Source organism: Eupeodes corollae, chromosome 2 (assembly GCF_945859685.1).
Source record: "Eupeodes corollae chromosome 2, idEupCoro1.1, whole genome shotgun sequence".
NCBI classification, from domain to species: Eukaryota; Metazoa; Arthropoda; class Insecta; order Diptera; family Syrphidae; genus Eupeodes; species Eupeodes corollae.
This window is the reverse complement of record NC_079148.1, coordinates 46,444,048-46,471,487: the sequence shown is the minus strand read 5'-3', so window position 1 is coordinate 46,471,487 and position 27,440 is coordinate 46,444,048. Positions and strand designations below refer to the sequence as shown.

The 27,440-nt window shown below is 35.5% G+C and overlaps 3 protein-coding genes across 3 annotated transcripts; 1 reads left to right on the top strand and 2 right to left on the bottom strand.

The window, feature by feature from the left end:
• Window positions 1-1,250: 1,250 nt before the first annotated feature.
• On the bottom strand, window positions 1,251-20,754 carry LOC129944123 (sortilin-related receptor-like). The gene is made up of 9 exons (XM_056053317.1): window positions 20,387-20,754; window positions 9,304-9,859; window positions 9,110-9,240; window positions 8,784-9,049; window positions 8,443-8,718; window positions 4,812-8,349; window positions 2,559-3,054; window positions 1,950-2,475; window positions 1,251-1,885 (listed from the first exon to the last, which is right to left on the bottom strand). The coding sequence occupies exons 1-9, from the start codon at window positions 20,588-20,590 to the stop codon at window positions 1,381-1,383; spliced, it is 6,498 nt and encodes a 2,165-aa protein (XP_055909292.1). The 5' UTR covers window positions 20,591-20,754; the 3' UTR covers window positions 1,251-1,380.
• A 4,322-nt stretch (window positions 20,755-25,076) lies between these two features.
• Window positions 25,077-25,990, top strand: LOC129947174 (PRA1 family protein 2). The gene is made up of 2 exons (XM_056057622.1): window positions 25,077-25,711; window positions 25,775-25,990. Exons 1-2 carry the CDS (start codon window positions 25,273-25,275, stop codon window positions 25,912-25,914), a joined length of 579 nt encoding a protein of 192 aa, XP_055913597.1. The 5' UTR covers window positions 25,077-25,272; the 3' UTR covers window positions 25,915-25,990.
• Window positions 25,932-27,103, bottom strand: LOC129947173 (uncharacterized). The gene is made up of 2 exons (XM_056057621.1): window positions 26,923-27,103; window positions 25,932-26,851 (listed from the first exon to the last, which is right to left on the bottom strand). The coding sequence occupies exons 1-2, from the start codon at window positions 26,996-26,998 to the stop codon at window positions 26,040-26,042; spliced, it is 888 nt and encodes a 295-aa protein (XP_055913596.1). The 5' UTR covers window positions 26,999-27,103; the 3' UTR covers window positions 25,932-26,039.
• Window positions 27,104-27,440: the final 337 nt, after the last annotated feature.

Here is a 27,440-nt window from a genome sequence, read left to right as displayed (position 1 = left end):
AATAATAGTAATTAGTTTTTCTGGGATGCCTCTCCTCCGTAAAGCTAACCAGATATACTCCATGTTAACGCTATCAAAGGCCCTCTCAAAGTCGATAAGCAGCAGGTGTAGTGGTGATCACACTGTTCAATAATGATCCGCAGGGGGTTGATATGATCAATACAGGGGGATCCAACGCAGGGTTGGATGTTGTCCAATCAAATCAAATGAAAATGACGGCTGTTGGTATTTTAAGTAACATTGGATTGAATTGCAAAGAAAAAGATGAAAATGGTAATTGAATGTTGTACTTTACAATAGTTCATTTTTTTGTCAAAGGATCAAAAATACATTAGTTATGTCGAAATATAAAAATAATATCAGTTCCTTCATAATATCAGGATCTTCGGCATTTTTTTTGTTCCTGACTTGTTAAAAATATTGTGTCTACTAATCTTCCACACAGAACGCTCAAAATTCATTGATTTTTTGACTTCTTCAAATCTATCCCATTTTGTTACCTAACATCCTAGCATTGTGAATCCAAATCGGTTGGAATAATCGCACAGTTATTGATTTTGTTCTCCAGGGACAAAAAAAGAATATACATCTGGAATTATTTTGGGCTCTGACGTGAGTAAATGTAAAACCATTGACAAATACAGCAGCGGTTTAAAAGTAAGTTGTTAGATTTCTAGACCCAGACTCATTCTTCTTTTTTGGTCTGATAGGATTATATCAAGATTTTTGAAAAATTGCAGTACTTCGAATTCGTGCTCCTCTTCCATCTTGTTGTCTGTCTCTCATTTACTAATTTACAATCCTTGCTTGGTGAAAAGCTTGTTTGGTTTTACCAAACATGTCAACGTCTTTTTCGTAAGCCTGTATCTACTGGGATGTGATGACTTGCCAGAGGGAAGGTATGTCAGCCTATCCGCTTGTTAGAATCACTAAAATTCTTGTGTAATCTGGATATAAACCCTGCAATTTGTTTGGGATGCGTAATTCTCAAATGGCTGTGTATAGATGAACACTGGCTGTCGTATGCGGCTTTAACGTTTATGAATGGATCGTAAGTTTGAATGTTCCTCTGTTTATGGCTTAAGTTATAAATCAAACTATCAAAGATTACTTATCTAACACTATACGTTCCAGTTCTCTATAGCTATCCATATCCTTATCCTTAATTCTTAAATCCCACTCTCAATTATATCACTTAATATTTTTCTTTTAAAATTCGGAAATATAATATGAATAAAATAGATTAAATATTAAGTTTCAGCCTTTATAATTTCTTAATTTAAACACAAGTTACAACACAATAAAAATACAAATAATAATAATAATTAATTATATATATATACACAAATACGATAAGAGGACAAATATTAGCTGCTGCTCTTAAGTTTGCACAAGCGGATCATCGTCGGAGAATCTATTATGATCATAATTGTTGGAGGTATTCACGTCGTTCATGCCACCATCATCAATTCGGGTAGCACCGGTCTTTGGATCGTAGTGCGAATTAGCAAATCTAGTAAATGACGTTCGCACTCGTTTGTTTCGTCTGGTAAAGTATAATCCCGTTATAAAGAATATCGTTGTTAAAATTAACAACACTGGCAAAAGCCAAATGTACGAGGATGTTGAAACTTGCTTATACCACTTTGAGCTTGGTATAAATTCAACGTGTTCCGTTTCAAATATTTCTGAATTGTATCCCTCGTTGGAGACAGTTCGTACACCGAATGTTAAAACTTTTCCCGATAAATCGTCCTTCAACAAATCCGATTGGTTGACGATAATTGGAGGTGAAGAAGCTGTTATTGTTTTCAATATTCTCGATGGCGATGAACTTGAGAAGTTGGATAATAAGCCGTCAAATATCACGAGTTCATATTTGAATCTGTAATCAGATAAAAAAACGGATTAATTTCTTCCTCCTGAACAATACCCAAAGATATAAATACCCAAAATCGTAAGAAGTTTGTATTTCTTTCCAGTAAACAGAAAACGAACCATCTTTCTGCTGCAAAACCCTCAACTGCTTTGGGGTTTCCAGTTGAGTGGATTTGATAGCAACAGAAGCGTGTGCTGCTTGCTCTGCGTTCCTCTTCACCGATATATTATAGCTCGCGCCATACGGAATATCTACGATGTAATGTGATACGGTTCTCTGTGAGAACTTTTTCAACTCAATATAGAAGGTTTTATTATGCGTTTCTTCGGTAATGGTTATTAAATAGGGTGGATACTGCTTTGTAAACGGACAGCTATGTTCCCATTCGATAAATAGAACACGCTTTTGCTCATTGATTTTAGCAGTCAAGTTCTTTGGAGGATTTTTATAATCGTCCTCGGTCCTGAGGCTTATGGGTTTTTTGGGTAGCGGTCCCGGGCCGTATGGACCATACACATTCACTCCTATCAAATACGATAGGCATGGTTTTAAGTCTTTGAGAAGAGTATTTGTGTTTGTTGTAATTAGGCGAGGTTCTAAAAGGATTTATAAAGTATTTGTTAATAATAGCGTAACATTTGAATGGACAATTTAAACAGAAAAAAAAAACAAAACTTACTCTCTTGGTATTCAAGAAGTGTTGTTCCATAATAGATACCATAAGTTACGTTTGTTGTTGACAATATTGCTTTCTCCCATTTTATATTTATAGAATTATCATTATTGTTGACTGTTCGGGTATTTTTTATTTCTGGCAATTGGTCTCCCTCGAGCTTTACTTGTATGAATTGTGGAATTCCACGAACTGCACTTTCTTTTCCGTTTAAAGGTGAAACCTTGAACGTGTACAAAACTCCACGAGCCAACTTGTTAAAAGTGACACTAGTCGAATTTGTTTTTTTACCCAACAAATGAGGATATGGCTCGGGTAAAAATGGTCTCACATGATATGCTTGACTAGGTGATTCGGACTCCCATTTAAGTGTTATAGTAGTGTTGTCATCGGTTATTTTGTAGGTAAGGTTTTTGATGTCGGCAGTTGTGTGCAGTGGCTGCAGATCTATTTTCACGATATTTGAAGATGATGATTCGTATCTTTTGTTTGAGGCTGTAACCTGTTAATGGAACGTAAATAAAATAAGGAGAGAATTATTTAGTTACACTACCGGTCAAAAGTTTGAGACCACCTTCAAAGGGTTGCCTTATTTGTACCTGGCGCTTGGGTTTATGAATGAATATATGATTTTTTCACCTGCATTGTTAACTTAGACCATTCGTAAAAGGTGGAAGTAAAAAAACACCAGATATTTTGTAAAAAAAACAGTATTGGGTTTTTGGCTTCCATTTGGATTTCCCATACTTTTTATTTTTTTGACTTTTACATTCAATTTAGAATTATTTTATGACTGGGATAATATTACAGGGTAAAAAAATGTAGAATTTGAATACCTGCATATTCAGGATTTTGTATATATGTAATGCTCGGTTTGATCCAATTTAAATTTATTTGAGACTGTGATCTCCAGTAAACAAAGTGCGCATCATAAGAAAAGTTAAGGAATTAACTATTGCAACTCGTTCTGCTATTATGACCCTTATTGAGTAGGCTATTCGCAAAGAGAAATCGCAACAAAACTGAAGATATCCAAAGGAGCAGTTCACAGGACTATACAGCGTTACTCTTGTACTGGCGGTTTTAATGATACACCGAGGTCAGGACGACCTAGAGTTACGACGGAAATCAAAGATCTGCATATCATCACTATAAGCAAGCGTTCTAGGAAGAAAACAGCACCAGAAATACGCGCCGAGATCATTGAAATCCGGGAAGAACCATTATCTGGACTTTTTGGGCCCGTTGCAGTGCAGAAACCACTTCTACGACCCCAAAACAAGATCAAACGGTTGGAATGGGCCAAAACCCATAAGGATTGGACAGATGAAGACATGGAGCGATGAGTCCAAGTTTGAGGTATTTAGCTCAAATCGCAGAGTGTACTACGTCAGGCGCAGTACTGAACACAAGATGCTACCAGACTGTTTGGTCCCAACTGTAAAGCATGGAGGCAATTCAGTAATGGTGTGGGAATGTTTTTCCTTCGATGGAGTAGGAGATCTAACACGAGTGATCGGAAGAATGGATAAAGAAGTCTATAAAACGATATTGGAAGACCACGTTTTGGTATCTGGACTCCGACTAATCGGTGAAGGTTTTGTATTTCAGCAAAACAATAACCCGAAACACACTTCAAAACTTTGCCAGGGATACCTGAAACAAAAAGAAGATGAGGAAATTCTAAAACTAATGGTATGGCCAACGCAGTCTCCAGATATTAGCCCTATTGAGCTCTTATGGGAAGAACTTATAACCTTATAACATAGGAAAAAAGAATTGTTTTTTAAATTTTGAAGCATGTATAAATGTGCTCTGAAAGATCCAGATGAAAATAAGCTTGAGAAAAATTCTTTGGTGATTTTTTCTCTTGTGTGTAACGAAGGGTGTGAAGAGCTTTACGAGCTATAAAGCGGCGGTAGCCTATCTAGAAACTGAAAATACAGCTGCTCTGAAGCCCCAAGAATCTTTGAATCCAACCTGTGTGTAACTCGAAAAACTATGGCTAGCTAGAAACAGAGTTGACTGGATGAGCATATTGGTTATGGCCAAAGTCTATCTTTGATTGTAAGTGTCATCGTAAAGAAGTAAGATATAATCATTTGCTTATTCAAATCTAATTATAGGTGCTGGACGAACATTGGATTGGATAGTTTAAATATTAAAAATAAACCTTCCCTCAACCAAAACCAAAAACTATATAAAATATCCAACAAATAAACCAACCTGTTTTGAAGCCAAAATCATAAAAAAACTTACCCAGAATTCATAAGTTCCATTTTTCCAATTCCGAATGTCAATCAGTGTGCTGGAGTTTTCTGTCTTCTTATCATACACTTCAGCATTTGAGCTCTCTTTTAATTTGTAATATATATTATATCCATTAAGTGCACCGTTAAGTTGATTGGGCTCTTTCCATTTCAATTGAAGATGTGACGAATTGAATGAACCAACTGAAAGGCTTGTTGGTTCGCTAGGTTTACCCTCAAAAGTGTTTGCATTTACATACAAATACGGTGGCTGAGCTGGGCCGTCATTTGTTTTTGTGTATACAGTAAAATTGTAATTAGTATTTGGTTTCAGATCTGTAAACACATAATGAGACTTTTCAGTCCAAGAAGTTGCATTGGACCAGCTATTTGACTTTGTTTCGGTTTTGGATGGCAAGTATTTTATATTAGCTGCACTTCCAATGGCTGATGATAGTGACCAAATAAGCATTATAGATGTCTCTGTTATTTTGGTGGAGGGTATTTTGTATTCGTTCACTTGGTAGATGCGAGTAAAGTTTTTGCAATTATCTTCATCGCTATCATCATAGCAATCCCGTTTATTATCGCACTTTTTGAATAAAGGTTCACATGTTTCATCGCATTTGAAAAATGCTGGTCCACAAACAATATTTTGCGGGGGTGGAGTAGTGTAATGATTATCGCAGCCCTTTTCGTCGCTTCCGTCCGAGCACTGGACCACTTTATCACAGTAGTTTACAATTGGCAAGCAGGTTTTGTCCGCACTACACTTGAATTGATCTTTGCGACATGTTTCACTCTTAATATCAGCGCAATGGATTTCATCCTCGCCATTGATGCAATCTCTTGTTCCATCGCACACGTAAGCTTTTGAAATACAGCTCCCAGAGTCGCATTCGAACTCGGAGGATGAACATTTTTTGGTATCTTGTATTCCTTTGGAGTTAATTGATTCATTGGGGGTAACATTAGTTTTCGAATTGTTGCATCCAAGTTCATCACTGTTATCTCCACAGTCATTTACATTATCACACTTCCACCACATGGGAATACATTTTGTGTTTGAGCATTGGAACATCCAATCGTGGCAATTGATTGAGGGGAAATTATTTGTTCCCAAGTTTGGTTCCTCGATTTTTGTGCAATTTAATTCGTCTTCGCCTGTGTCGCAGTCTCTATCATCGTCGCAAATCCATTTCTTAGGAATACATTTTTTATTGTTGCACTTGAATTGCCATTCTTCGCATTCCTTGATTGTGCATCCATATTCATCGGACTTATCAGGACAATCGAAATCTCTGTCGCATTTAAAGTGAATTGGAATGCACTCTCCATCTGATTTGCACTGGAAATCGTCCTCTCCACATGTCTCTGTAGAATTTGTCAAGAAATTGCAATTTATTTCATCCGAACCATCCAAACAGTCATTGTCGCCATCGCACTTCAGCCGGTTATCTATACACTGGCCGTTCTTGCATTGGAAATCGTTCGACTCACAATCTTGAATCGGGCAATTTTTCTCATCATAGCCGTCATCACAGTCAGTTTCGTAGTCGCAGACTTTGTATTCTGGGATACACTTTCCATCAGATTCACATGCAAACATATTTGGGGGGCAGGTTTTGGGATTCATAAAATCTCTTCTCGAACAGTTGCGCTCATCTGATTGATCACCGCAGTCATCTTCACCATCGCAAGTGTAAAAGGCTGGTATGCATACTCGTGTAGTGTTGCATTGGAAGTACCCATTGGCACAGCCATTTGGCTTAACTTGACACGTTGAATTATCTTTGCCATCCGGACAAACACACTCGGAGGTTTTATTCGAATGAACTAAGCCATCTGGGCAGAGACAAGCATGTTTGTTATTTGGCAATCCGACACAGATATGAGAGCAATTATGACTGGAACACTGATTGGTTCCATATTGAAGTGAATGGGCAAAAATTTTAAGATCCATTAAATGTTGCATTTCGGTTGTTATTGTTTTTATCATGATTCCATGGTCTTTATCAGCTGAAAATATTGATTTCATCTTCCAGTCATCCCAAAACATTTGATCTTTAAACACAGCTATGGCAAATGGATGTGCAACTCTTAGATCATGATGTAATACCTTCGAGAAATGTTTCCCATCTAAGTCGGAACTACCAATGTAGTCCTTACTTGCGTCAACCCAATATATACGCTGAGCAAAGTAATCGACAGTCACGCCATTTGGCCAAACTACAGTAGGTTTGGTGAACAACTGTTTAACATCCGACCCGTCAAGGTTACTCCTCGAGAGAGAAGGATCAAGACTTCCCCAATCGGTCCAAAAGACGTATCCCTCAAGCGGGTGAACAACAATGCCGCGGGGCTTAACTAGGGTCGGTTCAGCAAGAATTGTTGTACGAGTTCCGAGTAGTGAATCATTAGACACTTTCACAGCTTCAATTTTAGCACGCGTTCCATCAACGAAAAATAGTACCTCCGATACCCAATCGTACGACATTCCTTCAACTGATGCTAAATTTTTCTCTAAAATTACCTCCTCATCAGTAACCCCGTTTAAACATTGCCGAACTATTTTATCCGAAAATATGTCAGCATAGAATACGCAATTGTGTTTCATATCAAAATCAATGGAGATGACATTCTTCAAATCGTTTATGGGCAATTTTTCCACCCGCTGACTGTTCAAATCAACGCGGGATATTTGCTCACGTTGCGCAACCAGCAGGAAGTAGTTTGGCTCCTCGAAGGGACACGGCAGCTTTTGTGGCAAATAACGATTTTCAATACCACCAATGCATTGATCGTCTTCTATTTTTCTGTACCCTCTGCTTCGATTATAAAATTGTCCCGAAACACATTTTGAGGGAATTTCATAGGGATCGATGGCTGTTGTCATCTTCTTATCTAAGATGCATGCGTTGATTGAAGAATGTCTCATGAAACCGAAGTCACACTCAAAATCTCGCTTCGAACACGGACAAACTTCAGTTTTGATGATGCGTTGATATTTTATGCCATTCAAACAGTTGGCATGGGCAACTCTTTTTTGCAAAGAAAGCTGTTTACCTAGTGTGCACCATTGCTCACCATTAGGTGATGTGAATTTGGGTGTCCAGAATTTGTAATCTGCCGCACTGCAATTACGTGCAAAAGCTTTTTGGAAGTCTACTTTAACTATTAACCAACGATGCTCTTGTTTCTCCGATCCGAAGAGAGTGAAAATTGTTGAATTTGAATTGGGTTCAGTCATTAGGCCATAAACTTTCAGATCTTTGCTATGGAAAGTGTGCGATTGCCAAGTTTCACCTTCATCGGTTGAATAAAGGATTTTTCTGGTTTCTCCTTTCGATTTGAAATATTTAACTGCCACCAGAATTCCACCGTGGTCTCCGTAGTTGAAGAAGTAGTAGCCTTTTAGGACTAGCTTCCAGGTAAGGCCACCATCACGAGACAAAAATACACCAGGATGACCTTTGAGGGATTTTCCGATAACACCTGATGCCATGATTATGCCAGGCGCCAATTTTGAGCTCATAATTGTAATTGATCTAATCGAAATAAAAAGAAATATTTATTACTAATTAATATGTTCTTAAATTATTATAAGAAAAACAATGTGTAACAATTTTAAAATTTTTTACCTGGTAACAGGATAAAGCTGGCTGAATTTTTGAGACAAATGTAAACTACAATCTTGTGTACAATTGATTGGCTGTCCCTCATCGTCAACAGATGGGGCTGCAATTGGTTGCCAATTGTGTCCATGATCGAAAGAAATCACCGACACAAGATGCTCAGGTCCAACAGACGTCTCAGAGCTTGGTAAAGAAGTTAATCGATGAATTTTAGAAGCAATATATATCGACTTCATTCCTTCGACTTTGTACAAATCTGTAAAAGCTTCATCGGTCGTTTGCCTGCAAAAACAAAACCAAAATTAAATAAAGGAATTTAAAAAACATATGTATAATATTCCATTTACGTTATCCATCCAGTTTTCCATATGATATTGGGTATGAATGTTAATATGTTTTCTAAACTCTTGGTAAATGTAACCATATTGAGTTCTTCGTTGTATTCAGCCACATAAAGATGAGCCAAAGTATGTGTATGAGCAGCAGAAACCATGATGTATTTGTCCTCTACATCGCAAATGTGTAATCCATTGATATCTAGCTCAGTTTGGAAATTTGCTTTTACAAAACTTCTTCTTTGATATGAAATCAATAGTTCCAATGTATTTTGATCCTTTGAAAATTAAGATCTGAATATATTAATTTTATTAAAAACAAATTAAAATATTATTACCTTTCGAGTTGCAAACATAAAGTCTTTCTTTATAATAAATTCGTTAACGTTTTCAATCAAAACATTAAATTTAAAACGCTCATCGGATTTTGTAAAATTCTGAGGGTCCATATTAATAATTGACGATGAACCTAACATACAAAAAGTTTGCATTTAAGTGCATTTTTATATTACATAATTAAATTCATCTTTACCTGATGGTTCTCCTCGTTCCACATACAATAGCATAGGAAGATCTGGTCCACTTGACCATGCAAATGATTTAACATGTTCTTGTAAGATATCAAAACTCTTTCCGCCATCTGTTGTAAAATATAAATTTCTCTCTACGTTCTTTTTGTCTAATATTAAAAAAATATTTGGGTCGTTTTCATAAAACGAAATATCTGATGGTGTAAAATCTAAATTAGTGCGTTTAACGTCTCCATTTTTTGGAGAAAAGTTAAAGATTGCTTTATTTCTTGTATCCGTAAAAATAATTGTGTCAAATTTGGGATGAGTAAGAAACTGATCTAAGCTAGCAGGCTTTTCTTCTGTTTGATTGAAAACAACTTTGAATAAAGATGTTTTATCTTCAAAGGTTTCTCCATAATCGAACGAGATAAATACTTTTGGTGGATTTCTGTCGGGTTCTTTTGATTCATCACCTTGTTCAGCGGGTTGATCACGGGCAAGACAAATCATAACATCCGTTCCTTCTCCCAACCAATGCACCATTAGCTGTCCATGAGTATCATTCAGCCCATTTGCCTGGAACAAATGTATAATATTAGGATCAATTTGTCTTGTATTTTTTGGATTCTTTAAAAGAAATTAGATTCAATACCGGAATATGATAATAGCACCGCCGTGGATTTTGTTTTTAATTCATTCTTTCTTAAAACTATCTTAAAGCTAGGCGAGAATTCATAAAACTAGCCTGATTATCCATAACTTACAACTAACTTAATGGTCCCATACGGACACTTTAAGTTAAAAATAATATTTAATTCTTATCCCTTTCGGCCCTAAGATCTATTTAGCTTCAATTCAGAGAAGCATTTATATGTCTGTCGAAATATAAATTCTGATCTAACCAGACACCGAGGGACTTCACAACACTTTTGGTCGCTAATGGCTGCCCGTGAAGATCAACGATGACCATCTTGCGCCAATTCTTGCACGTATTCCTCGTGGCCCTAGCCAACGGAGTCCGGAACAGAATTGTCTCCGACTTCTGGACATTTATTTTCAGTTTCCAGTCACCGCAATATCGCTGAATCTTGTCGAAATCATGCTGCAAGAGAATTCGAATAAGCTCAACCTTTCGGACCGTTCTGTACGCAATAAGATCGTCGGCGTACGCAATTGGCTTTGTAAGACTACCTATCAGATCGCTGGTCTAAATGAAGAGAATTGGCGAACTTACCGCTCCTTGTTGAAGACCATTTTTAATTAAGAATGTTGTGGTAGAAGTTACATTGATACATTTGAAAACAAACTTTCCACCGTTAAGCAAATCATAAAGTATATACAACAATGGCTTGCTTATGCCAAGCCTGCTCAGTTTTAGGCAAGGACCCTCTAACCATACTGTGTCAAAGGCTTTTTCCAAATCATCCAGAACAGCACCTGTGCATTGTTGTTTTGATTTATTCCATTGGATATCAGAAACGAGTTTAGACGAAGCATTTATTGTGTCATGTCATGCCTTGAACCCGAACTGTTTATCCGGAATTATGTTGTTGTCCGCAGTCCACTTAGTCTTTTCGAAAAGTCCTTCCATTAAAGTTACTAAAACTACATATGTATATAAAAATATTGATTTATTGTATTTTGGTGCAGAAGCGAATGAACGTTATCCGTTGAAATTAAGAAATAAACAGTTTAACACAAAAGACTAAGAAATTAAGAAATTTCTCATGGTCTCATTTAAGAAATGAGACCACCTTCAAAGGGTTGCTTTATTTGTACCTCGCTCTTGGGTTTATGAATGAATATAGAATTTTTTAACCTGCATTGTTAACTTAGATCATCTATAAAAGGTGTAAGTGAAAAAAACCCAGATATTAATCCTTTTCTGTAAATTATGAGAAATTTTGTGAAAAAAGGTAAAAAAAACAGTATTGGGTTTTTGGCATCTATTTGGATTTCCCATAGTTTTTATTTTGTATGACTTTTTACATTCAATTTGGATTTTTTTTATGACTGGGGTAATATTAAAGGGTAAAAAATGTAAAATTTGAATACCTGAATATTCAGGATTTTGTATATAACGCTCGGTTTGATCCAATTTAAATTTATTTGAGACTGTGATCTTCTCCAGTCAACAAAGTGTGCATCATGGGAAAAGTTAAGGAATTAACTATTGAAACTCGATCTGATATTATGACCCTTATTGAAGAAGGCTATTCGCAAAGAGAAATCGCCACAAAACTGAAGATATCCAAAGGAGCAGTTCACAGGACCATACAGCGTTACTCTAGTTCCGGCGGTTTTAAGGATAAACCGAGGTCAGGACGACCTAGAGTTACGACGAAAACCGAAGATCTGCATATCATCACAATAAACAAGCGTTCTAGGAAGAAAACAGCACCAGAAATACGCGCCGAGATTATTGAAATCCGGGAAGAACCATTATCTGGACTTTTTGGGCCCTCTGCAGTGCGGAAACCACTTCTACGACCCCAAAACAAGATCAAACGGTTGGAATGGGCCAATACCCATAAGGATTGAACGGATGAAGACTTCAACAGAGTCTTATCGAGCGATGAGTTCAAGTTTGAGATATTTGGCTCAAATCGCAGAGTGTACGTCAGGCGCAGTGCTGAACAGAAGATGCTACCAGACATGGAGGTGGTTCAGTAATGGTGTGGGGATGTTTTTCCTTCGATGCAGTAGGGGATCTAACACGAGTAATCGGAAGAATGTAAAACGATATTGGAAGACCACGTTTTGGTATCTGGACTCCGACTAATCGGTAAAGGTTTTGTATTTCAGCAAAACAATGACCCGAAACACACTTCAAAACTTTTCCGCGGATACCTGAAACAAAAAGAAGATGAGGAAATTCTAAAAGTAATGGTATGGCCACCGCAGTCTCCAGATATAAACCCCATTGAGCTCTTATGGGAAGGGCTTGACAGAAATGTCCGGAATCACCACATAACATTGGAATCTGCTCTTTGGGAAACTCTACAAAATTGCTGGAATAATAATTCACAAGAAAAAATACAAAATCTTGTAAGAAGATTGCCCAGAATTGTAAAAAAAATTATTGAATTTAAAGGAGAGTTTTTTGATGAAAACTCAATTTAGAGCTTTTATTGGTTTTTTAAATAAATAATTTATGTTTAGTACAAAACGAGTTTATATTTTCCTATCATTTACAACTAGACATGCTCTTCACTTTTTCACGTATTAAATTTTTTTCTAAAACTTCAGTTTAGGGGTTAAAACTCGATATTTCTCAAATTTCAGATGTAGTCTCAAACTTTTGACCGGTAGTGTAGGTCTTAAGAACGAAAATGTAGAAACAAATTGCAGATTGTTTTTCAAACGATGGCTATGTGTTAGTGCATGGGTCTGTACTTTGTCGCAAGGACAAAAGAGTAACTTAATTTTGGAGGAGAATAATGTAGACGTATTGAGATGTTAAGAAAAACTATCGAGGCTTGAATCCTACGGGAGCTCGTAAAGAGGAAAAAGGAACAGAAAACAATGATGTAACGCTTTATTGCATTATGTGAAAACACACCAAAAATTTATTTCAATTACTTCATTCAAATTCAAAGTATTCCAAAATGGTTTAAAGTTTAAATCTTAGCTTAGAGGCGTCTGACGAATTATTATTTTATTTTTCTTATTTTGTCAAACTCTATTTAATAAACGAAATGCTTTTTTCCAAGAATTTTATTAGCAGAATTTTTCTGTTAAAAAAATATATATTCCAAAAATTATTAATTCATATAAATAAATGTATATTTAATACATGCCTGAAAACTAATTGCACCAAATTAGGTGAGTTAACAGAAGTTTGCTGAGATTGCTGAACCATAACTAACTGACCCTATTCTAAGTTGAACCCATGATAATTTAAACAATATTTTGTTTTTGTTTTTTATAAGAGTTTTAAACAGCCCTAATTTACACATAAATTTAATTTACATCCACACAATTCAAAGTGAGTATAACTATACACAAGTCAAAATCCCTATGCATAAAGTGAAGCGGTCTTCCGAAAATTCAATGAACTTGAATTATACATAAATATTTGCCTACATGAGCAAAAAGCAAACTAGAAAGACCCAACTTCAAACTAAATCGAATGAACCGAGTGTATTTCTATTGTATCATAAATTCAAGTGCCTACACTTGAGTGTTTTTTTCTGTTATTAATATTAATTATCTGAGGCTTAAATTTAAATAAAATTCCGAAGAACTAATATTAAGTGATAACATTTTTGAACTCACAAAAGACAATAGTCTTATCCGCTCTAAAAATTACATTAACATGCAAGCTAAGTTATTTTCCTCTTGAGTAGAGATACAAAGGGAGAGGGAATGAAAGTAGAGTTGCGGGATTTCATTGCATTTTGTTTTGCTTTCAAATTTTGTTTTTATTTGTTTGATTTTTTAACTGATTGCAATGGGATCTTATTTTGTATAAGATAGTTTCTTTTTGAACGTTGATAATAATGTCTGTATTTAGTGTGAAGGATTAAACTAGGATTGGTAATTTTGCTAATGAAATACAAAATTTTGGGATCATGGGACTCGGAAGCTATCTAATAGAATCTTAGCGTATAGATGAAGTGTCTAAGTGTTGCACTGTCCCGCATACTAGGGCAACGAAGACAACAGTACTAAACATATTTATATTTTTATTATTATTAATATTTATTAACAAGTAATTAAAATTACAAGCTAATATAAAATTTAACAAGCCTAGCTGCAGAGACTATTGGCTTATTTGCTTGAAAGTTCAAGTTACAATTTTTGCTTTTTTGAGAAACTCAGTAATATTATTTATATTTGTTAAGCTGGGATTTTTGAGGATTTCATATACGGGAATATTTTTTAATTATGGGCTGCGTCAACAGACAATACACCAAAATATGTTTTAGATCAAGGTGGGTGTTGCAAGTGGAGCAGGTTGGAGGGTCGTTTTTGTTGAGGAGGTGTTGGTGGGAAGCAGTAGTGTGTCCAAGTCGAAGTCTAGTGAAGTTGGTTATTTTTTGTTTCGAACAGTTTGTAGGGTAAATCGGCGTAGATTTTAAAGGGTTTATATCCTTGTAGTGATGATGATATAGGCTCCAGTCGTGACTACTTTTTGCAGAAGATATCTTTCCGGTATGCTTGAGGAGATCGGATTTGGTGAAAATGTTGAAGGTGAGTACAGGTGCGTTTTTGGCTGAGTTCGCTGCACTGTCGGCATATTCGTTTCCAAGTATTCCAACATGGCCTGGAGTCCACATTAGTTTAATGTTTTTCAATTTTATGAGTTGATATCTGATTACTGATATGATTTCGGTGTTGTTGTTTGCGTTGTGAATTGCATTGATTACTGAGATGCTGTCGGAGCATATAATGCATTTTTCAGAGAGATTGGCTGCAGCTTTAGTAGCTTGAAGTATCGCAAATGCTTCAGCTGTAAAGACGGAGGCAAAATCTGGGAGAATACCAATGCTTATGGTTGATCCGTTTTCATCAGTCACCGCATAAGATGTGGTGTCCGGAGTTTTAGAGCCATCGGTGAAGATAAATCTCCATCCGTCAGATCTAAAGTCAGAGGCGATACATGAAAAAAGTTGGCGATAAGTGCTGTTTGCTGTTTTTAGTTTTTTATATTTGGTTAGATCCAATATCAGCGATTCAGGATTGATGAACCATGGCGGGTAGCGTGGGGATGTGAGTCGTTCTCTTTTGGTTGGCAGGTTGTTACGCCTTGATACTTTAAGAATTGTACCGATGGCGGATGGAATACGTTTAGTTAGTTTTTGATTCAATGTTTTTTTGATGTCGCTGTCGATGATGGAGTTCTTGGAGAATACTAGTTTTGCGAGCATTCTTAAAGTTAGTGTATCTCTTCGTACTTCGATGCTGGGGAGGCCTGCTTCAGTTAGGATATTTTTTATTGGAGTTGTTGGAAAGGCGTTTATGCTTCTTCTAGCTGCTGTGTGGTAGATGGGTTTGATGATGTTTAAAACATACTTTGGGCAGTGACCATATATAACCAGCCCATAATCAATTTTACTTAGAACTAAAGTTTTAGTAATGTATGAAAGGGTGTTAATATGTACATTGCTTTTATATGTTGCTAAATATCTTATTATGTTAGTTCGTGCAGCTAGGGATTTCTTAAGCTCTAAACAATGTTCTTTCCAAGAATATTTACAGTTAAATATTAATCCTAAAATACTTAAGTTACTAACATTATTTATCATAGTGCTGTTTATGTTAAGATTGGGTTGTTGACAATTTTGTTTGCGACATACATGAAGCAGTTTACATTTTTCAATTGAAAGTTTTGCACCTGATTTTGTTGACCATTCAATTATATCTTCTAATGCGATTTGAAATAAAGATTTACATTTATTTAGGTCATTAATTTTGCATAAAATATAAATATCATCTGCATAGCTGCAATGATCCAAAAATTGGTACTTAATTAGTATTGCGTTAATATCATCGAATGCAATAATAAACAGTATTACCGAGAGAGGTGATCCCTGGGGAATACCGTTATGAAGTGGGTAGCTGGAAGAGTAGACGTTATTGGTTTTTACCACAAATTTTCTATTTGTTAAAAATGATTTTATGTATCCGTATATTCTGCTTCCAACACCCCACTTTATGAGCTTATTTAATATAATATGAGGACCTATACGATCGAAAGCTTTTTCGAAGTCAAGAGAGAGTATGGAAATATGTTTTTTGGTTGAAAGAGCTTTTGAAATGGCATGGTCGATGTGAAGCAAGGCGTCAATGCAACCTCTTTGAGCCTTAAACGCAACTTGATTGAGGCTAATAAGATTGTTCGTTTCAGCGAACCACAACAAACGTTTTGAAATTATCTTTTCCATTATTTTGGACAGACATGGGATAAGCGAGATGGGGCGGTAACCTTCAATTTTATTTTTATCTTTTTTGGGTTTTGGAATAGGAATGACTGTTGCAGATTTCCAGGATTGAGGGATTTCATGGTTGCTGAGGATTCTGTTGTAGAGGGCTATGATTCTGTGTTTGATTTCGATGGGTAGGTTTTTTAGCATTGGGTAGGAGATCCTGTCTCTGTTTGGAGTCTTTCCCTTTACTTTATTGAGGCAGCTTTCAAATTCAATGAAAGTTATAGGTTCTTCAATTTTCTGGGCAGTTGTGTTAGCTGGTTGTAGTGTTTGAGAGAAATGTAAGGCGTTTGTTTTTTCTACTAAGAATTGGTCAGAAAAGTTCATATTTTCTGAGGCGTTTGACCAATTTTGGGCAAAAAGGTTTGCAATGCTTACTGGATCTATGATAGTATTGTTGTTGCTGTCTATATTATTTATAGAAAGTGGGGTAAAGTCACCGGTGAGGACACGGATATTTTGCCATATTTTTGCAGTGGGGGTGTTTGGGTTGATTTTGGATGTCATTTCTATAAAACTGTTGGCTTTGCTTATTTTTAGTAGCCGTCTAAATTTTGCATTAGACTTTTTGTAGACTATCAAGTTTTGAGTTGATAGGTTTTTTTGAAAATTTTTTAATGCTATCATTTTTTCTTTGCGCAATATTGACAATTCGGGGTTCCACCATGCTACTACCTCTTTGCGCTTCGTATTTGGAATAGTCTGAGGGATGGAGAGGTTGGCGGCGGTTCTAATACCTTTCAGCAATATAGCAGCTTCCTTGTTGTTGTTGTAGGACATATTTATGTTGGATAATAGTTCAGAAGTTTTTTTCTTGAAAAGTGGCCAGTTGGCTTGGTCGGTTTTAAACTGTGTGCTTTTTGCGGTTGGTATTGTCGTTCGTCCTATATTAAGAGTCGTAAGGATAGGGAAATGGTCGCTGTTATGTAAGTCGTCTAAGGTTTCCCAATTTGTTTTTGGAAGAAGTTCTGCTGAGCAACAAGTTACATCAACGTGCGTAAATGTGTTGTGGGTTGAAAGATGAGTGGGGGATCCATCGTTTAATATACAACAATTACTGTCAGTGAAAACATTTTCGATTAGTTCGCCCTTTTTGTTTGTTTTTGGGGATCCCCAAAGAGTATTCCAGGCGTTAAAGTCACCGCCGAGGATAAATGGCGTTTTTATTTGACTAATAATGTTGAGCAGCTCGTTACTGGTGAATGATTCTTTAGGAGCTAGGTATAAGTTTATGTATGTGAATTTAATTTTGTGTTGTATTTCGACGGCTAGTGCTTGCAAATTTGAATTTAAAGATAAGGTTTTATGTGAAATATTTTTTTTAATAAGTAGGGCGATGCCTTGTTTGGCACTATTATTAATGGGTAAGTTGTGGAAGTAAGCGTTATACGCTTTAGGAGGGGTCAGATTTTTAGCAAAGGGGCAATGAGTTTCTTGAAGGGCGATTATGGACGGGTTGTGTTTCTTTATTATAACATTAAGCTCATCGAAATTATTTGTAAATCCATTCATGTTCCATTGAAGAATGGTGAGAGCTTTGTTAAAGTTTTGTAAGTTCCAAGAACTTGTTTTACCTTTGGTAAAAGAAGACTGGTTTATGTTACGAAAAGGTTTTTTGTTTGTGTTGGAAGTTTTTTGTTGGAAATTATGAGGGTTGGTAAAATTATGTTGTTCGGGGTTCTGACTCCGCGGACCGGATGCTGAATCATGCAGGCTCTGATTGGAGCCTGCCCGATTAAGTTCCCGAGCCGCAGAGTCAGTGGTTGCGTTGGAATTTTTATTATTGCATTTCAGCATCATCGCTATCAATATTGTTTACAAAATAATCATTACTATGAATAAGTTTTTGAGTAACTGTTGATAAAGGTGATTGAGTGAGAGATGAATTTGAGTGGTTGTAGGTATGTGTGTTATGAGAGGATTGTGTGTTGATGTTGGCAGTTGAATTTGAGGGGATTTGTGAGTTATTTAAAATACTTTGAGCTGGTTGTGAGGAAGTGTTAGAATTGGATGATGAGTTTGGTGTGGAGTAGGTATAAGAAGTGTTTGATGGAGTGGTATTTTCATGTTGGGGTTTAATTATTTGTGATCGAGTAGGAGTGGGAGATTTTGGTTGCGTCCGTGTGTTAGTACTTAATGTCTTGGATGTGTTGTGATTTGAAGCGTTAGTGTGGTTTGTTGTTGTTTTTGAATTTGATGATGTAGAATTAGAGTGGGTTGATGGTGGTGTGATGGCCTGTGATAAGTCTAGTAGTGAAGCTTGGGTTGGTATGTGAATCGTTAGAAGTAGTAGGTAAGTGTGATGTTTTTTTTGCTGTTTCAGCGAATGTATCGTGGAGGGGGGGCGTTTGATTTACATTTTGTTGGTTATACATACGTTTAGCTTCCTTCATCGTGCATTTATTCAACGTTTTTATGGTGAGAATTTCTTTTGCTTGTTTGTAGGCTGGACAGGTTTTTGATGATGAAGAGTGGGATAGCGAGCAATTAGCGCACATTGTGCGGGTGCATGGGTCAGGCGTGTGGGGGGGAAGGGAGCAAGAGTCGCATTTCGTACTACCGTTGCAGCGTTTCAGAGTGTGTCCAAGCAGTTGGCAATTGCGACATCGCATAGGGTTTGGGATATATTCTGTCAATTTGGCAGTGTAGAAACCAATAGCGACTTCACTAGGAATTTGATAAAGGTCAAACGTAAAGAGCATAAGACCTGTTGGCTTTTGCTTTCCGTCTTCCCCTTTCTTTAAAAATTTATAAACGTCTTTGACACCTTGGGATTTCATTTCGCTTACAATTTCTGATTCGTCGACATTGATGAGACAGGGAGCATAGCAGATACCTTTTGATTGATTGAGTTGTTCATGTAATTTAACCGTAATGGGGCAGAAACCGGCAAGATTTTTAGTACGAAGGAAGTTGTCGGCTATTTTTTGCGATTTTACAAATATTAATAAACTGCCGTCACGAAGTTGGCTTACACTATCGTAGTCTTTGCTTATACCATCGATTGCTTTTTTTAAAAGAAAAGGGCTCAATGAGGTAATGGGTTTTTCACTGTTTGTTGAAGTTATAACAACGAATCGGGGGTTTTTGGCACTGGAGATGGATGGGAGTTCGGGGAATGCATTTAGGGATGTGTTGTTGACTTTGTATCTTTTTTTTGGTTGGATGTCGAGGTCACAATCAGGATCAAGGGTCCCGAAGCGACCTCCGATATTTTTAGGCCTGCCGGCCATGGGCTTAGTGAAGTAAGATCTATGTGTTGGTGTGAGGTGTGTATGCGAAGAGAGAAGTGGGAGAAAGAGAAGTTTAATAGTGATGTACGGTTTGAAGAGAGAAACCGGTTTACGCACTTGGCGGTACGACAAAATCACGACAGCTTGTGGAACGATGTTATCGGTTTGAGAGCTAGTCGGTGACTACCCACTTCGTTTAAAGATTAAAACGATAAATTCAAAATATTGCACAACATTCTAAAGGTAAGAGTAATGTGGATTTCTGTTTAAGTTGAGCGCAGTAAAGATAACTTAACGATAAGATAAATTTTATGATTAAATAAAATGCACTCAACTACAAGAAGTGTTTTTACCATATGGACCCCTATGTGTTTGTCTTTATGATATATCCTATTATTTTTATGAACAAAAAGACCGGGTTCTTTCTCTTAATATAATTTCCTTATTAAAACTAATTGACGATTGTTCCCTAGGTTAGCCTGCATTTCCTGGACTCCGAGTTTTTAGTACGTATAAAATCCATATGAATAATAAGAACAATATGCATCTTTAATCTATTGCTTAAATAACTCTTAGAAGTCGCCATTGGAAAATTACTAAAAAGGTGACTGTTTATATTTTTAAATAATCGCTAACGTTTGCTGAACATTATAAGGAATTTTTCAGACAATAATAATAATTTACTAGAAAATAAGTATAATGTATTGAAACAATTGAACAACTTCAGAAAAGGCTATAAAGAGGGTCATAACAGATATTTATAAAACAAAAAGATATTTATTCAACTGATACTGATAAAAAAAAAGAAATAGCCATTATCATAGAATAAATATTTTGTACCTTACACAGGTGTTGGAACCTTGATTGTAATGTAAATTTCTTTTACATATATTATATTCAGTGTCTTTTTTTAAGAACTATAAAATATAGTTACTTACTTTTGCATAAACGTTATCGGTTGAATTATTATTAACCAAGGAACGTTTAATTCTATGTTCAATATATTCATTTTCAATTTGAAAAAAATTATGTTTTGGTTCACTGTTGTATTTGTTTACAACAAAAGAATTAATCTTTGTTTCAACATTCAAGAACAAATACGAAATAATGAATACTTTAAAAAATAATGTGACTAGTTCCATTTTGGTTTTGAGTAGTAAAGTTTAATTTTACTTAATCATTTGTAATAGAAATTATTATTTTCTTTCAATTTGTATGTACTTAAAAACAATAGTATAGCAGGGATCGATATTTAAGTTGTAATTGCACTATGCTATGAAATAGGAGCTATGGTATGGAGATGGACAATGGACTGCGAAACGAATAATACTATTTTTGTCGTATATATACAGTCGAGGTATCTCTTTTCCAATAATTGTATATTTCCCTTTCCAATAAATTTTATAGGAAATTTGCAGTGGTGAATATAATATTCACCACCATAGGTAATTTTAAATTTTATGAAAGTTTCGGATTTCTATTTACTGATTAGAAAATTCGACAAACGAGTTGCGGATGGATTCGAAATGATTTTTGTTAACATTTTTAAAATGGCAGAAACGTCCACTTGATATTAGGAGTGTGCCATCAACTAAGTGCTCAGTGAGCGCTCGGTGTTAGATTGACGGAGGCAGAATCGTTTTGTGGGACAGGAATCTCCGTACAAACATAAGATGTCAAAAAGATATGTTGTCAATTGTAGTTTTTGATGTGAATTTATTATTTTTTTCTATTTATAATTCTTTGTTACTTTTGGAAAAAAAACTATTTTGGAAAAAAAAATTAAAAAACTAACAAGTCATGTTGTTTACGAAACCTTGTCGTTTACAAAAATGTATGGGAAAACTTGAGTTTTCAATGTAGGTTTTCGGCGAAAACCGATAATTTGGGTTTAGTGTGAAAAGCCTATTACGGGGTCTTAAATAGAAAGAAAAAAGTATTAGATAGATAGTTAGTTAAAAAAAAAACATTTGCTTTTCGGTAGTTCTAGTTATGCTTACCAGTTTTCAATACATCTATATTTTCGGCTGTATCGATCAAAAGATATTGCACCCCGTCGACCTCAAAAATTTGCTGAACGTCTTCACTCATGTAAATTAATTTATAAAAATGTTTAAATTGTATTTCTTTTCTTTTCAAATTATTTAAATTACGCACCACACCAGAGAAATGACAACTGAACAGCTGATTTGGGTGAGCAAGCAAATTGAGAAATGAATCCATGAATTTGTCTCATAAATCTCCGCAAAAAATCTCAGTGCTCAGCTGAGATTTTTTGTCTCACTTAAAAAATAGTTGAGCGCTCGGAGCGCTCAGTTGATGGTACACGCCTATTCATTATATTGCGATTTCAATGGCATTAAGGTCTTTTTATTTTAAAGCTCAGAACAGAGCCTGAGCACATCGTGTACGTTCTGGGCAGAGTTTGTCCAAAGCTCTCCTACTAATTTATGAAGCATACAGGAGGAGCTGTCAATAGTTTAAGAATTTTCCATCTGTCTCTTTCATACATCACGAATTAAAGGTGAAGTCAGCCACGCTCAATTTCTTACTCCTTTAGCTCGGTCATTGTATTCAGAGTGCATAGAGCTTGCTCCGAAATTACTTTGACTGACAAAAAACACAAACCAATCGCTCTGACATCTCTGGGGAAAAAAAACAGAGATATTTTTTGACTGCTCAGTTCTCTGCTCTGAGCTAAAAAAGAAAAACGCTTAATCATTCACCGTATTCTGCAATCGGCATGTATATTTTACGAAAGTGCGATTGATAATCTAAAAGCTAAATATCAAAAAGCACGATATTTTAAGCTATAACCTTAAACCATATTTTTTTAAAGTTTGAAACATAGGCCAAGGAATCAAAACTTCGGCTCCATTACCGCAGCATGAATTTCGACTCTCGTTTTGTTTTATTTGATAGATATGTGCAAATAAATAGCAACTAAATAAATTTTAGAGCGAGGAAACATTTAATTCTATTTTAAATTAATTTTAAAAGTTCACTTTTTTACATAGAAATGATTGACAATTTTTTCCTGTTCTTTGTTCAGTGTTGTTATTCTTGCTTTTTTTGTTGGGGATTTCATTGATTTAAGTGCTGAAAGGCACAAAGTACTTTGCATATACCCAAACTCGCCCCAACCTAAGTTCCTATAAGGATACCAAGCAGGGTGGTTACATACCTAGCTGTTAGTACTCCGTGCTATTAATTTAAAAAAAAAATGTTGTTTTAGGCTCAAAAAATGAAATACAAAAAAAGTATGACTTAAAGGTGTGTTTCCTCGCCTTAATATTTAAAACATGTTCTTTTGAGACTTCTACCTAACTGTAAAAAAATCAGATGGAAATTCGTGCTGCGGTAATAGAAAGTCGCCCCAAAAATTCTTCAAGATTAACTCTTGTCATCTTGCATATAAAATCTTTAGTGCTTTCTGTGTGTTTTACTGGGACAACACCTAGTGACTACAGCTACTTTAGCTATTGCATTTTTTTACCTTTATTTCTATATTAAACTTCAACTAGCCTCGAAAAACGTAAGAAACAGAACCATGATAATACTATAGATTGTATATACAATTACAATAGTGTCATACAAAAAAAAACAAGTCAGCTTGACTCGGGAAAAACTGACATTATGCTTCCTTACACAGACCCTGATGGCTGAAACACATACACGCTTCAGTTTCGGCTTCGCCTGACGTTTAGTTTAGTTCAGCTCAACTGCTGTAAAAAAATGTCAAAAAAACAAAATATTTGAATGTAATAACAAAAATGTCAAACTCGAAGCAGGCCCACCGTAACGTAGACGAAGCTGAAGCGTGTTTGTGATTCAGCCATTATTCTCAATTAGCTGTAAACTATTCTATTCTTTTATTATTTTAGCTTCAAGCTAATTTTTAAATTGTTAAATTTTTAACGTGCTGTAAAAATTATTGAGTGTAGTTCAGCTCATGGCCCTAGGACCTTAATCTAAACAAAACGTATTTTTCTTAAAAAAGATTCTATTATCTTTAGTGCTTTCTAATATAGGAATGAAGCAACGAATACAATAGAAAGGAGCAGTCCACTTGGCACATCAGGCCAGCAGAAGTATAATTCCACAAGCTTGAATAATTTTCCATGTAAGTTTCGTATTCACCCTCAAAGTATATAAATACACAAGCATACACTTTTACTGTCAAAAATGTTTACTTCACTCTTATGGAATCCCTAAATTGTATGTGTAGAATTCGCAATTCTTTTGGAGTTTTCCATGGATAAAGTCAGATCTCCGTCAAAAAATTATTTTATTCGTAGCGCATGGAACACGATTGGAATTGTTTTGTTTTTGTGTTATTTTATTAGCGTTACTTTATGTACGTGTCTAGCTGCCAAATTTCTATCTAAACATTTGTATTGTATTGGTATTCGTGTAAATAGGAGGAGAAATTCTCATTTTCAGATTTTATCTTAAACCAAAAATAAATTATTTTACTTCGCTCCATGGAATGTAAAAACAGGAGAAATTTGTGTTTTGACAGATGTAGAAATCAAATCTTAAGTAGTATTCACATGAGCGCGACCAACGAACAACGAATGAATTACAAAATGTGAGTTTATATACGTTTGAAGACATATTTCCACACAAATTCTTAACAAAACGATAGCAATATAGTTTCTATTTGATTTATGATACAAACTTTTACTTTTCAATATAATATATTAATAAATTTAAGAAAAAAAATTTATTCGTCGCGAAAAATATTATAGTTGATACGAACTGTCAAACTTTATTCGCGTTCCACATTATCCACACTCGCAACGAATAAAATAATCGCGCGTACTTAACCTAAAAATCATTCTTATTTTAGTTTCCATGGTGAATGGTGTTCGGCTGTGGCTTCATTCGTGACGAATTAAAAACTCTCATGTGAAAGAAACGTCAAAATCGACGAATATTCGTTCATTCGTTGGTCGTTGGTCGTGCTCATGTGAATAGTACTTTACACGTAGTACTGTTTTATGAAATAGTGAACATTTCCACAGCTTACGAAAATGTGACAATTGTTTTGGATATAAAAGTTATAGGGTGTCTCACTTTTACCTTTCTGAACATGTCAGTTTGATTAGGAGTTTAGAGGTACAATATTCAATTTTAAACTGTCAATTTGAGGCGTTCGGACAGAAGGCTTACGGAAACTTCATGAGATGGTCGATGTCTTTTTTTTTCTAAATTATAGCCACTTTAGGCAGATTCTTTTAACTTGATATATATTATTTTTATAAAATAATTTTAAACTGCATTAAAGCAACTAATCGCATCTTATTTTTTTATTTTAATTACCTCAAAATGACGGGTGTCATTTTCGACGTCGATAGATTCCAGAATTTCCCTATCTAAAACATTTATATTTTGGGATCTTTTTCATTCCATTCAATTATTATTTTGTATTCTGTTGCTATCTACCATTCCGCTTTTCTTTAGATACAGAACTACCATTTTTTTTATTAACTCGACCTACATAAATAGAATTCAAATAATGAAAATGACATTTCAGCTCACCATTATACTTTTATGCTCACGTGGTACAAAAACAGAACTCAGTTCATTTAGATAAAAGTATCTACATATGTGTTATGTGTATAGAATATACGAAATCCAAATCACCAAAATGAATGCACGTACATAATTACGTCATTTTCTTCAGAATTACCATCGTGATTGTGCTTACCTAGCCCAAGGCCTAGACAACAGAGAATAGACATTTAATTCGTGGCTTTGTACTGGAACGCACAGAAACTCCAAAATATAAATAAGTTATAACTTAAAATAAGCCATCAAGATGACTAGTAGAAGTTCGGGTGCACATATTAGTGCAGAAAATTTGCAATTACCACCTCTACGGTCTCTCGATGATTTTGTTTTGGGTTCTGCTCGATTCCAGCTCCCCAATCTTCAGGACATGGACAAATGGGGCAATCGTGTTTACAAAAATCTTCTCTATTACCAAACTAACTACTTTCTATTGTTTATTGCAATCTACACTTTAATGGCCATATTAAACCCTGTTAAGATAATTTGTGGACTTGTGGTTCAAGCATTATTGATTGCAGTTGCTGTTTATTACTTTGGAGAACTCCCAAACAAAAAGAAGAAACCAGCTCCTGAAAGTCTCGAACGGTGGTATTACCTGGCAGGAACCCTCGTATTGGGTTATATTCTCCTTTATTGTTTGAATGCTGTCCTTTGGTCATTATTTACATTGCTATTGCCATTTTCACGTAAGTAGATTATCAATATATTATTCCCAAGACCATAATCTATATTCCCATTAAATAATTTAGTATCATTTGTGCATGCATCTTTGAGATTGAGGAATCTACGCAATAAAGTAGCCAACACAATTGAGAACTTCGGACCGGCTACTCCAATGGGAGTCTTCCTCAACACGATGAATATTACAGGAGAAACTATTTTAAGTTAAATACAAACATTTTGAAATTAATTAAAACGCCTATATAATATATATATTTTATTAAACTTGTTCTGAAATTAAGAAATGTTCTTTTAATTCCTAGTGATTAGTTTTTCAAGGTGTTTTTATATTATTTATTGGCTTGCGTTTCCTTTATCGACATAATCTCTGAGTTGCTTTGACAATTCTACTTTATGTTGTGACTCACGGGCGCTATCTTTTCTTAACATTTTGTCGCGATAGCGTTTAATCTCTTTTTGCCGAATCATCTTATCCAGATCACGGTTACGGTGCTTTTTCGGACCCATTAGATGAGTTCTTAATTCACTTTTGGAGCGTTCACCTAGTGGAACTTTAGATGAAAACGGTGGCTGCGATGATGGCGAGACATTAGTTTCATTTTGGTCTGCTGATCGGGAGCCGTTTTCGCTGTCGCTTTTATCGTCCGCAGCTTCATCGCTTTCGAGCGGAACTAGTTCTTCGAGTTGTCGCCTGAACATAGCCGCGCTTTTGGTTACACAGGCCTTTGGATGAGTCGGTGGTAGCCAAGAAACATTATTGTTTGCAGTATTCCAGTAATAAAAACATCCACATCCAGGATCGTAGATTTCTTTCCAACCCTTAGGAAGTGGGTATTTTCTACTCAGTCGAGCTTTTCGCTTCAAGTACTCTTTTTCAGGTTCTAAAACTCCGGTTCCCCAGCGGGTAACACAATAGAGATTACATTTGTGATAAATATTGTATTTGTTTGGACAGCCTTTGTAGCCCGAGAGATTTCCATCGCCTATGCGTAGTTTCATTCGCTCGATCCAGAAATTCTCTTCGATTCTCCTCTCGGGTTCGTATGAATCAAATTGTGAGGGGTACTCAATGTCTATTTCATCGTAGTCTTCTGCAATGATTTCTTCATTTTCGAGAACTTCATCTGCTTTTGTTTCATTCAGAGCTGCATAATTTATTATAAATATTTTTTAGTTTGTAAGATTTAGTTTTAAGTGGAAAAGCATACAAACAAACCTGAATCATCGGAAATTGATCCCTTAACGAGACCTCGGGAAGCCAAACGCTTGAGTAAAGCTGGTGGTAGGGACATTCTGTGTAAAAATTATATTAAAATTGTTTATTTTTTAGGAAAAACACTTAATAATTTAATATATTTGCATTTGCTATTTTGTTTTCATTCTCATTGCAATACTTTTTTTTTGTAAAGATGACAGCAGTTTACAAAGTCGGGATGTAAACGTTAAGCCTATATATGACAGGTCGAAAGTTTGAGGTGAAAGGTTTGAAACAGTTTTAATTTGTATTGGTACGGTTTTAGAAATTGACATAATTCTGCGTTCAATCTCAGGCAGATAGGGTTTCGAGATAGCTTTTTGTTAGTGTTTTACGAGATGTCAAAAAAAGATCCAAAGGTATCCGAGAATTTCTGGTATATATCAGAACAGCCTATTTAATGTATGGTTGAATTTGAAAGAGTCTGAAAACTGATTACAAAATTATACGTTTTTTGGTAAAAATTGACAGCTTTTTGT